Source organism: Nuphar pumila, chromosome 16 (assembly GCF_984573655.1).
Source record: "Nuphar pumila chromosome 16, dmNupPumi1.hap1.1, whole genome shotgun sequence".
NCBI lineage: Eukaryota > Viridiplantae > Streptophyta > Magnoliopsida > Nymphaeales > Nymphaeaceae > Nuphar > Nuphar pumila.
Genome location: NC_143264.1, coordinates 57,342,777 through 57,355,782, shown reverse-complemented (window position 1 = coordinate 57,355,782; position 13,006 = coordinate 57,342,777). Strand labels below are relative to the sequence as shown.

Sequence of the window (13,006 nt, the reverse complement as noted above, 5' to 3'; positions counted from 1 at the left end):
AGCAACATTTTAGAAAGATGCAATTACAACAAATTCATTATTCAATTCACCGTTCATGCAATGGAGAACAATTATTATGCAATAGGACATATCACATTCAAGAAATCAAGCAGTATAGTAAAATGCATGGATTCAATGCACGTGCATGAATAACTTATTAAGTATTTATCTGAGTTTTTTTGTATGCATGTCTCTATTAAATGCACAATTTTAAATTCCACTTTTTCATTTTTATGAGTTGGGGTCGTTACACTACTGCATCCCATCCACTATTACTATGTTTTCCCGCCCATCTCGAAGTGGTTGAATCATCAATCACTTTGAACGCAAACTCGAAATGATGGTGGACAATTACTATACCTTCATTTTTTTCCCGTCCATGGTTCTTTGGTCTTTGGCTTCTCCTATTATGTCTAAATATTTTTCTGTTGAGTGCTACTAGAGTGTCAACATGCTTGCAATGACTGAAGTTAAAATTTTGTAGCATATTCGTGCATATTTCTGCTGTGCTAGTCTTCATGATTAGGAAATTTCTTAAAGTTCTGAGATTACTGCAAATTTTGTTCATGCATTTTGAAGGGTTTGACCACATGCTTTTCATAAAATTAATTTAGCATTCTATTTGTTTAAAGTCCAGATTACTCTAGCTCTTCTTCTTGGTGGCGACTATTCTCAGAAAGTTCATGGAATAGGCCAGGTAAGAAAAACTACAATTTGTTTTTCTGCTGATGGATGTATATCCTATATCCATGCTGCTTCATTTTTTTTTGTATTTGATGGACTATCACAAGTATTGAAGGAATCTAGTCATTGTAGTTGTCTACTCATGTATAAAGCAGTCATTAACATTGCTGAGAATTTGAAAATCTGGCGTTATATTTACAAACCACAGTAATCCTAATAATATTGCGAGATTTTCAAAATCTCTCTTATTTTGAAAATACTGTGATAATATCATGATATTATAGTGTTTTTTTTGTAATGCCAAGTACGGCAGTACATTTATTTAAGAGGGCACATTTGTAAAATACCAACATATGAAACTCAACGTTCAAAAACATTGAAAAGGTGTTGCTTACGTGGGCCACAACATTTCAGAAAAGCTGATTATGAAAAGATGATTACATGGACAGTTCCAGGTGAATACGTCATATTTTGAATGCAGAAGGCTAAGGGGCATGATGCCTCTTACATAGAGAGGAGAGGAACTGTCATTCCTTCTCCTGAGCGAAATGAGACTATTTATTTGCTGGTTTCATGATTTCAGTGGTGCAATATATTGCCCATATCACATATTATGCATTTGCTTATAAATTTTAGCCTTACTTTTTCTTATTATGTATTTATCTATCGATAAACCATATTTTTTTTTGAGATTTTCCCAATGAAGACAGGAATTTTTAAAATCTTCCGAGATATTCCATTGTCGAGCGGCATTTGTAGCTATGATATAAAGTGACCAGGTGCCCGCCAGTTGATTCTTTGTTCATGTGCTGAGGAGGACGCGGCCCACCTCATCTGAGTATCTTCTAAAATATTTACCATATGACTTGGGAGGATGTTCAGTTAGAATGCCTCAAAATCCTTCACCGAACTGACTTGTTTTGGCCCTTAGGTTAAAAGATGTGGAAGATGATCCCTTCTTTGGAGGTGCACTTAGTGCTTTCCATGGCCAGAAATTTAATACCCGTGTCTTTAAAAAACAAATGTTTTGGATCCAACCGTATCCGGGTTGCAGACCCCCCCCCCCCCCGTGTTTTATTTAAACCAAGGTTGCCAGACTAGGAAGCGGAAGCGGGAAACGATACGGGAAGCGAGAAGCGATGCATTTTAAAATGTATAGGAAGCGGGAAGCGAAGAATAAAAATATTTATATATATATGTATATAATAATTGAATGTGAATCATAATGAAACACAAATAAAAACTAAAATAAAAGTGACTAATATTAAATTTCATGATTTTTTAGTGTAAGAATTAAATTTTTAACAAAATCTAAAAACGATGATTACCAATTTAGAGAAAGCACATGGAAGTAAGTGAGAAGAGTGAGAGAAAACACATAAAAAACATGAAAAGTTAAGAGAACATATAAGATGAATAAATGAAGTGTGTGGAAAACATAGGAGAAGCGTGGGGGAATTGAGGTTCTCATCAAGTTTCAGAAGCGAGGAGTATCACGCTTCCGAAGCGAGTTTCCGGGAAGCGAGCTTCCCACCTATCTAAGAAGCTTTCAGTAACTCTGATTTAAACCCCCCACAAGGGGGTTTTCTTTTTAAAAACACTCGAGTCCCTCGACGCGACACCACCTCCCTCGCCTGAGTCACGTCGGCACACGACCTGTTAAGATATGTATATATATGCTCATGTAAACCAAAATACCCATCAGGAGTATTTCGGTCTTTTCACTATTTCATTTTTTATTTTTTTATTTTTTTATTTTTGTACTTTTTCAGCTTTTTTGTATTGATGGGGCAGCTCCAACTAGCTGTTGGGACTGAATGTGACCGTTGGGAGCAACCCAACAGGTACTTTGAGTTGCTCCCTTGCGGTCCTTTGTATTGTAAATAGGCCCTCAAGGCCTTTGTATTATTTACTCTTTCAAGAGCTTTTCCTATGCTATTACAAGAATATTTTGACCCTTGTGAGGGTGGTGTGCCTTATTCAATCAAGTGTTATACTTGATTGAAGTGTCTTCTTGCAAGTCCGTAAGTGACATATTTTGGATTTAATTCATTTCATTACATGGTATCAGAGTTTTGGTGCTCTTGAAGTATTATTCCAATAGTATCAAGAGGAGGATTGTGAGCTTGGTGAAACAACGAATCATGGATCGTTGCATCGGAAAGCGCACTCTCTCTCAATCAATTGTGTATTGCCTTTCTTTCTCTCTCTCCTTTCTCCTTAGTGTAAAGAAATAGAGAATGAAAGGGAAGTAATCGTCTCCATTCCTGTATGCCTTAATGATACAAACTATGTGATGTGGGCATCCATAGTGAAGCATAAAATATGGGTAAAGGGTCTATGGGGTTTGGTTGATGGTACCAAAAAAGTGCCTAAACTCATTCTTACCAAAATTGAGAATGGAAAGGAAGTTGCTCTTCAAGGAGAAGAAATGTCTAAAGTCGTTTCCGATTATGAAAAGAATTGGAAAGAGTGGAGGATGGGTCATCCCAAGATAATTGGATGACTCATCAATAGTGTGGACATCTACAAGTGCTCTAGCTTAGTGAAATTTGATTTCTTTAGTAATGCGTGAAAATATCTTAAATACATGTATAGTCTTAAAGATATTGCTCACATATGTAATGTTCAAAACAAAGTAAGGACTATGACTCAAGGAGACATGTGCATTAGGGAATATTACAATGCACTCTCTCTCCTTTGAGATGAATTGACTATTCTTGAGCCAAAATGGTATTTCCCCCAAGATATAAAACTCCGTGAAAACCAAATTAAAGTAGAGCATTTCAACCAATTTATTAACGAGCTTAGATTCAAATTTGAATGAACAAGTCGGCTCTCCTTTATAGAGGTGTGTACCAACCATAGTCGAAACTCTTGAGGAGTTAACTATGGAAGAAAATAGATTGAAGAAGCCATCCACTTCAAAAGATGAAGAATTCGTGCTTGCTATGTCAAAGCCCGATAATCACACTAGGAGTTATAAACCTCCTCACTTTGTGAAAAATGAGAATGGAAGAAACTCAAATAACTATGAAAGAAGCGACAAAAGAAGTGATCATGAATACAAAATGGGTGGCAAAGTCATATGCTATCGTTGTTATGAATCGGGACACATCAAGCCATTTTGTCCCCAAAGAAGGAAATAAGATCATAGAGATGATAAAATGGTTGCTTTGGTGGAAACATCCTTTAAAAAACATGATGTAGACGACTCCAAATACATCGGCTCACTATCTTTGACGCAACTAATGGTGACACTACAACCAATGTTCAAAACTCATGCTTCTTCCTTCTCGGGAGCGGCCGTATCTACAAGTGGTGACCCTGGTAAGACTTCTTGGATCCTTGACTCCAGTGCCTCTTTTCATCCGACTCTAAATGAGTTCATATTATCCGAATGTCATACTAACCTAAATAATTCTTATGTTTCAATTGCCGATGAAACATCTTTGAAAATCAAAAGTTTTGAGGTTTTTAAAAAACAACCAACCTTTCACATACCAAATATTAGAGTAGCACCAAAATTAAATTTAAATTTTTTATCTATTTATCAAATTACGGATCATGGATGTAAAATCTTGTTTTTATCTAATGATTGTTTAATAAATGATCTGCAGTCTAGGAAGCCAATTGGGCGAGGCCATAGAAGAAGCGATTTCTATGTAATGGACAATCTTGAGTTATTAAAACCATGGTTTTAAAACTCGCCGAGTCAACTCGGTGACTCGGCTCGGCTCGGCCCTCCAACGAGTCAACTCGGCAAGCTAAACTCATTCTGCGAAAACTCGGCCTTGACTCGGTCTGACTCGGGTTGACTCGGGCGAGTTTTGGGCACTTTTTTCTTTTTTCATTTTTCAAAGGCTATGGGCATTTTTTTCATATGTAAGTGTTCATTTTTCAAAGAACAAATAGCATAATAACAATAGGCTTACCAACTTAATATAAAATCACAAAATTAGTAAAAGTCAATCAAATTTCACATGTCCATCATTCATTCCTTTTGGTAGCTCCAGGTAAGGAATCAAACCCAATACCCCTCAATGAACATAGAGTGAATCCACTAATCCAGCTAACATAACTGATCCCTCATGCAACCATCTATGAGACCTACACAATAGTTGGCAGCCAGCCTGTTCAAAACCAACAGCATAAAATGCCCACATTTATCATTATAATATATATACATCACATCATTCTCATTATCCAAAGCTTATATGCATTTATGTGCAGATATATAAGGCATGGTCCAATCAACTTTACATCAGAAACGCACTTACAAATATCAAGATAAAGTTCAATGTTCCCAAAATTTTGCAAGGATTTTCTGAGGCCCTGCAACACAACAGCTATGTCCATATATTTAGGATGTAAACCATGATCGAGCATGGCTATTAAAGTTCTTGAAGCTAGTAATTAAGTCATTCTTTATATATTGTCTTGAAAGACTTGCTCCTGCTTGTGTAGTTTCTTTAATAAATGTGAGATTTGAATTAAGAGCAGTTTTACTTGATGTTATTTTACTTAGTAATCAATTAAACTAGTAATTAAGTCATTCTACAAACCTTTATATGTTTAAATGACAATTTATATATTGTCTTTGTTTTAAAATCAAAAGTTAACAAAACCCGGTCCGAGTCACCGAGTTGACCCGCCGAGTCACGAGTCAATAAAGAATGAGTCAAGTTCCGAGTCACGAGTTTTAAAACCTTGATTAAAACATATTTTTTGTAATTTCGTGGAAAAGAAAGATATAGAAAATTGGCACAAAAGATTAGGATATCCTAGTGTGTCCAAATTACACTTAAAGAGATTTTGTTTGTGAAGATTGCATTCTTGGTAAAATAAAGTCTTTATCCTTTGGGACTAGACATTTTATATCTAAAAATCCATTTGAGTTAGTGCATTCGGATGTGTGGGGACCGACTCCAGTTGTATCCAAATGAGGTGTATCTTATTATGTTGTGTTTGTGGATGACTACAGTTGTAACGACCCCAACTCATACCCAAGAAAAAGTGTGTTTTTTTATAAATCAATTGCGAAAGTTTTCCTAGAAACCCGAGGCCTTTACAGTTCTATTATCAACTGAATAACTTAACCGACCAGAAGGGATCTTACACCCCATCTTTCAAACCAAACCCAAATTGAATCAACTTTATTAATTCAAATTAAATAGTCTGAGACAAGTGCAAAATAATAGAAAATCAGAGTAAGCCAAAAAAGATAAGTGAAAGAGTAGAGCCACACTGTCCTAAGTGATCTGTCTAGCAGTCGTGATGCACTCATAGCTCTTCTAGAACCATGTCCTTTCATTGGGTACCTGAGGCTGCAAGATATAGGAAAAATATGGGTGTCAGAACCAAACAAGATTCTGATTACAAGTCTCTCTAATGTAACAAATAAGTATAAAGAGTACAAAAGAGAATTCATTTAAAGACATTTAACATGAAACATGATAGAATATCATGCAATTAATCATACAGGACAAGTAAAGAAGCAAGTAAATATGCATGATCTAATGCATAACAGTAAAATGCATGAACTTAATGCATATGCATGAATAAATTATTATCTTTAATCAAGTCCTCTTTCACATGCATGTCCCTATTAGTATGCACACATATTTAAGTTCTATTTTTTATTACCATTGCCTGCGGATACACCAAACAGGTAAGAATTCTCGAGTTCAAGTAAGGTTCTCGGGGTAACTTAGGACACAAGTTGTATTTTATTACTGAGTTCCAAACTTAGCCCTCGACCGAAACAACTTTCGAAACATTAGACTATCTATCTAATGTCGGGACACCATAGACCACCCATGTACAAGTGTCACTTTTCTTGGTATAGCAAAACAACAGCTGTGTCTACACATCACCTTCAGGCAAAGTGGCGAAAACTCCTTAAAACCATGATCAGAAGAAAAAGCCTCAATATCGGGTTCAGGGGCAACACCAAGCATACAAAGTTTTTGTATCCTTTCGGTTTTCCCAAAATCGCAACTCCAAGAGTCCCGTACTCCCGACGAGACATCTTAAAAAGTACATTACACTGTTCTTTTTCTTTAAGTTATTATTAATGATTGTTTCATTAATTTGCAATTCAGCATGCCAAATTAATATCACAAATTCAAATCTCCAAGTGCGAGGCTCATCACGAGACTCCAACTCGTGTAAAAATGCAGAACAGTGCAATATAGAGAAAAATGTCAAATGTGATTTTTGCGATGCATAAACACTAGTAAATGAGCAAAACAAGCTCAGGGCTCACCAGGCCCGCGATGATCATTTTGATCATTGATGCATCATATGAAAAAATTATAGCAACGTGCTATATATACAATGATGTCACACGTTTTCCAAGGTACATCCATATACCAATTTAACAATGTGCATGAAAGCATTCATATGCATGTGTTCATTACTCATGCGCATGTGCTTTCATGTAACCATTTACATGCATGATTTCATTCATGAATCATCTCGATTTGGAACAAGTGAACCATTTATGCATTTATGTACATGCGAAATATGCATGAGTTCATGTATATATATATATATATATATATATATATATATATATATATATATATATATATATATGTGTGTGTGTGTGTGTGTGTGTATGTGTGTGTGTGTTCGAAACAACATTCATATCACATAATACTTAATCATGTCACATAAATTCAAACACAAGGTAATTTCTCATTCATACCATGTATCATAACATAATTTGGAAATTTAATTGCATATTGACTCTCAAATTCTAGATTTACGAAAAACACAAAGTGTTCCATCTTTATATATATATATATATATATATATATATATATAATTTTTTTGCTTTTGTAAAAACAGGCCAGCATGAGGATATCCTTAAAAGACAGAAAACACCACTTGTTTGTCATGTAAAATGGAGCCTAAATAGGAGGGTCTATAAAATGGGAAATTGATCAGGTTCCCTGCCAAAACAAACAGCCATAACAGATCTCAACATCAAATATGTAATAATCAGTTATATATGTATATATATTTTAATCAGATATCATGTCTCAACTGCAATGAAGTAAAAGGTATCAAGCTATAATTCCCAGTTCAAGGAGGCTTTCAACAATACAATGTTTGTACGGCTATTATGATGTAGATATTTCTGCTATACCTAATACAAGGTCAATATATTATTATTTTTTGCTTCTGGGTCAATAATGCACGTAATTCCTGATGCAGAATTTTTGTTTTCTGACTAAAAACCCTTTAACGATGTCTCCAGTATCATAATCTATAAGGCCTCTTGCCAGCCAGGATTATGTGCAATAATTTGCAACAGATTCACAATACTAATTTAAATTGTTAAGGTACATGGTTCTTGTTTTTCCTATCAGTGCTCCATAACTTTGTGCATTTCTTTATATGTAGATGCTAATCTCTATGTCAAAACATTCACAGTTTCTCTAGCATTACAAATTCATTAAATCAGCAGACACGTTTCTGCATCTATCAACAAGAGTACCCCTGCCCAACCAAATCGGTTAGGCCAGGTAGAGTTTACCAGCACCTAGCAGGTGTTGGCAGACCTTACACTGGCCAACCAACTGTCTGGACCCGGCAGGGCTAGGTTCATGCCCTGCTGCACCCAACCTGGTAGGGCTACAAGCCAGTCCAGCATGAGTAACCATGCTGGGACTGTGCTAAGCTGAATATAGTTAATGTGCATGCATAGATGTGCACAAAAATCAAGTTGCATGTACATGCAAAAGTGTAACTGTTAAACTTGTATGCGCATGCCTATTTCCATATAAATTAGTGTGCATATCCAGAATCATACTGCAAATATACATACATGGCCATAATCACATTACGTGTTTGCATATGTGCTCTTTCCTAAGTGTGCCTATATTAAATGCTGTATATTCTCACAAATTTTACTCTGCAAATATTACCCAGCATCATTCATACTGTTTATGCATTCATACAGCTCTACGCTTAGAGCTCACATAAGGTTTCAAGTCACGCACACACAAATTTTCAACTTTCTCACACATACACAGATTTGCAGATTTACGCAGCCTCATGCAGCCATGCAGTCTTCTTGATTCATGAATTAAAATACTATATATATAGTCGAATTCATGAATAAATTCCAGATTCATAGATTCATGAATTAAAAGAAAAAAAAATGCCTATGCAACTTATAAAATCCCACTATGTTTACGATTTCAGATTTCTGCTGAACCTCTAATTAAGTACATCTACTACCAATAAAGATTCTGTTTTAGCATATACAGAATTTTTATTGTATGAAAGAGTGAGAATAATTAAGAACACAACCACGCATCATCCTCCATGTGTTTTTGCAAAAACATAGATTTAAACACTCTTTCTATGGATTTTCATCAAATTATTGCATGGAAATCCAATCTATATCAATTTTCACTTGTTTCAAGAGAAAAAACCTATACCTTGAATACAAAAAATAAAGAAAAATGAGGGTAAAGGTTAAAAAATGTGGGTGGAGGGCTGGAGCAGCTCTCCTCCTCCTCTCCTTCCTCCTTTCTCTCTTTCATTTCTCTTTCTTCCTTTCTTTTTCTCTCTTTTTTTTTTTGACTTTATACAGACAAGAGGGGTCCTTTTCCAACCCTCTCTTAATGGGCTGCAGAAGGAGAGTTTTCTCCTTGGAGGATTCTCTCTCTCTTTTTAAAATTTTCAAAACTCTATATTTTGACTAGTTTCCAAAATTTTCAAAAGCCTTTTCCAAAACTACTGAAGTCTCTTTAGGCATGTACAAGGACTTCATTGGGAAGTCCTAAACAACCCTAACATAAGAATTTTATAATTAATAAAAATTAATTAATTAATAATGATTTAAAAGCTTCCAAAAATAGCCAAATGAACTTAGGAGGCTTCTTAACCTTATTTAACTCAAATTTAAAGCTATAAAATTGTTGGGCATGGATTTGGATATGGATCCAGATTCAAGATCCAAATCCATTTCCAAAAATCCAAATAAATTTTGGACTGGACCAAATCCAGATTAATATAGATCTTGGATAGAGTCCAGATCCATATTAATTTGGATCAAAAGCATTGGATCCAATTCAATCCAAATCCGGATCCAAACCGACAAAATGTTATTTTTTTGAAAAAATATGATTTTCAGGCCAACCGGAACTCATATTCTAAAAAGTAATATATCATTGCGATCAACATTTCAAGACGCATCCAACGGTATATTACATGAATATAAATTCTGAATTTTGCTCGAAAATGACCCGAATTTCCCATGAATTTAAAGGTCAAAAATAAAATTCTTTATTACGTTTTAAATGGCTTGTTTAGACCTAGTTGATGAGACCTGGGCCAAGCCCAGACTCAAAAGCATCAGTTTAAGATCGAGGTTCAAACAATATTTCTTCTATACTTAGCCAAAATTTTAAAAAACCTGAAAATGACTAAGTATGGAACTACTCTTTAAAAGAACTTTGGTAAAATGAGAATGTTACTGGTGTCATTTAGTGAACCTTGCTGTTAAATGATTATTCTCCGGCTCATGGTTCAAAATGTGCAGTCAAATATGTGGGAGTTATGGGTTTTATTTCTTTGCTTATTTTGCATTAATTTCATAAATGCAGGAAAGTGCTTGTCAGCTTATACGAACAATAGGAGAAGAAAACATACTGAAACAGATCGCTGTTGAGGGCTTAGCAATTGCAAGGAGGAAAAATGTTAACAAAAATCGTGATAAATCTCTGGTTTCCAATGTGAACATGGTGAATGGACAGAATCATGACATGAACATTGCTGGTGAGTGGGAAAAATAATGTCTTTTTAAAGTGTTTTGTGTATTGCTAGAACATTAATGTACACACACACACACACACACACACACACACATATATATATATACTTGTTTTGTTGTACTTATGTTATTGATTATAAGCAATAAAATTGGACACTTTTATGAACATTATTTATAACACTAATGATAAATAAGAGGTTGCCTGGAGTTTGGATGAAAAAAGTTTTTAAAACAACTTAAAAAAAATAAATTATCTCAGAAAAATATGAAATTGGCATTTTGAAAGGTTTAACAAGGTACATACAAGCCAATAGATGCCTTGTGTTATGAATAAAAGATTGTCGAAGAATGATGGAGTACCATAAAAGGATCTAAAGATATACTTAAGCATGGCAGGAGCCTTGCACTATCTTTACCATTACATGGCCTAACAGTGCATATGCTGTAAATCAAATATGCCAGTTCATGCATTCTGCCTTTACAGTTCACATGGAGGTGTTGAAAAGAATTGTGAAGCATATCAAAGGCATCATATCACATAGACTGGTTTATTACAAGAATGATCCAGACAAACAGGTCATTCAAAACCAATGTGGGATAATGTAAAGTCCAAAAAAAAAAGAGTCCGACACGTGTCGGACACGCGCCAGGCACGTGTCTCGGTCGGCCGTTGGTGCCGGATCCGAGCCAGACCCGGATCCGAGCCCAGCCCGGACTCGGCTTCTCCATCTTTCGAGAAGTTGGTTCCCCTTTTTAAAGAAAGGAGTCTCGGGCGAAGCGCCAATGCCCTCGCCTGATTCTCTCTCTTCTCTCTCTGCCCTTTTCCGTCTTCGTCGCCTCCACCCTTCGACCGACGACCGTGCGAATGACTCTCCGGCAACTGTCTTGGTGGCAGTCGACCCCCCTCCTCCGTACTAGCGTCGGTGACCCGCCGTCTTCACCTTCTTCTCCGGCGACTCGCCGCTGGTAACTGCAGGTAGCTACCTCCCTCCTCTCCTCTCGGAAGTTCATGCGTTGACAGGGGGTGCTTGGCTCCTTGTCGTCATCAGTTTGTCGGCAGGGGGCTCGGCCCCCTGTCGTCGTCCGTTTGTCGGCAGGGGGCTCTGCTCCCTGTCACCGTCGGCTTGCCGGCAAGGGGCTTTGCCCCCTGTCGTCGTCCGTTTGTTGGCAGGGGGCTCTGCCCCCTGTCACCGTCGGCTTGCCGGTAGGGGGCTCCACCCCCTGTCGCTCTCGTTTGTCGGCAGGGGGTGCTTGGCTCCCTGTCGCGTCGGTTTGCCGGCAGGGGGCTTCGCCCCCTGTCGTTGTTGTGTTGCCGGCAGGGGGCTCCGCCCCCTGTCGTTGTCTGTTTGTCGGCAGGGGGCAGAGCCCTCTGTCCCTGTTTGTTTTTGCTGCCTGTCACCTGTTTTGCTGTTCGTCAGGGACTCTGTTTCCCTGTCTTTTCTTGGTGGCTAGGCTCTTGTTTCACCTTTGTCTTGCATGCTAACCTTTTTACGCTTGCAGGTTGCACGACTGAGCGTACACGCGACTCATGGCCCGAGACTCTTAGCACTTACGCCCGCAGGCGTTCAGGAACTCGCAACTCTCCAAGGTAGGGGAAAGTTGCGCGAAAGGACTTTGAATGAACTAAACTAAACTAAACTAAAAAAAAGATAATCAAACAACATATATATATACGTATACATATAAGCTATATGTACGTTCATTAACTCAAGGACGCGGTTTCGTGATCCTTGTCCTGTTTACTTTCCAGCACTTTACTTTCTGTTGCCGCCGCGCTATATGTGCCTAGGCTTTACTTTCTGTCTTTTAAACTCAAGGACGCGGTTTCGCGATTCTTGTCCTGTTTACTTTTCAGCACTTCACTTTCTGTTGCCGTCGCGTTATATGTGCCTAGGCTTTACTTTCTGTCTTTTAAACTCAAGGACGCGGTTTCGCGATCCTTGTCTTATTTACTTTCCAGCACTTTACTTTCTGTTCTTTAATTCAAGGACGTGGTTTCACGATCCTTGTCCTGTTTAATTTTCAGCACTTTACTTTTTGTTGCCCCACGCTTTATGCGCCTTGGCTGTTTACGTTTCAGCACTTTACTTTCTGTTGCCCCGCGCTTTATGCGCCTTGGCTGTTTACGTTTCAACACTTTACTTCTATTGCTCCGCATTTTATGCGCCTTGGCCTTGTGCTTGACCTGCTTGTTTATGCTCTTACTGATTCACTTCTTGCCTGCGCCATGTAGATTGCGATCATGCTATTGTTTCTACTTTTCAGGTACCTCTAGAAATCGTTGTCAGCATCTGAGCTTGTTTTGAGTGTTTCCCTGTGACTTGTGGCTATAAGCCTAGCCGCATTTCTTGGCAATGCTATGCAATGCTTTGATGCATAACACAGAGTGAATAGGCCTCATGGTATGTGAAAGAGCACAATTATGGACATCTCACTAAATGGTAATCATGCGCCTTCACTGGCAAGATGCTCAAGTGGGTCGAATAGACCAGGGCATGTAGAGCAAGGCGATGATGAAGAAAAACCCCT

At 37.5% G+C, this 13,006-nt stretch overlaps 1 protein-coding gene across 4 annotated transcripts in view; it reads left to right on the top strand.

Annotated features, from left to right (window-relative positions):
- Positions 1-13,006, top strand: part of LOC149813265 (single-stranded DNA endonuclease family protein) — a 101,962-nt gene that overhangs the window by 43,828 nt on the left and 45,128 nt on the right. For all 4 annotated transcript variants that reach the window (XM_089991605.1, XM_089991604.1, XM_089991603.1 and 1 more), the window contains exons 8-9: positions 638-697; positions 10,311-10,482. In XM_089991605.1, the coding sequence (XP_089847731.1) occupies positions 638-697; positions 10,311-10,482 (232 nt within the window). The remainder of the gene's footprint in view (positions 1-637; positions 698-10,310; positions 10,483-13,006) is intronic.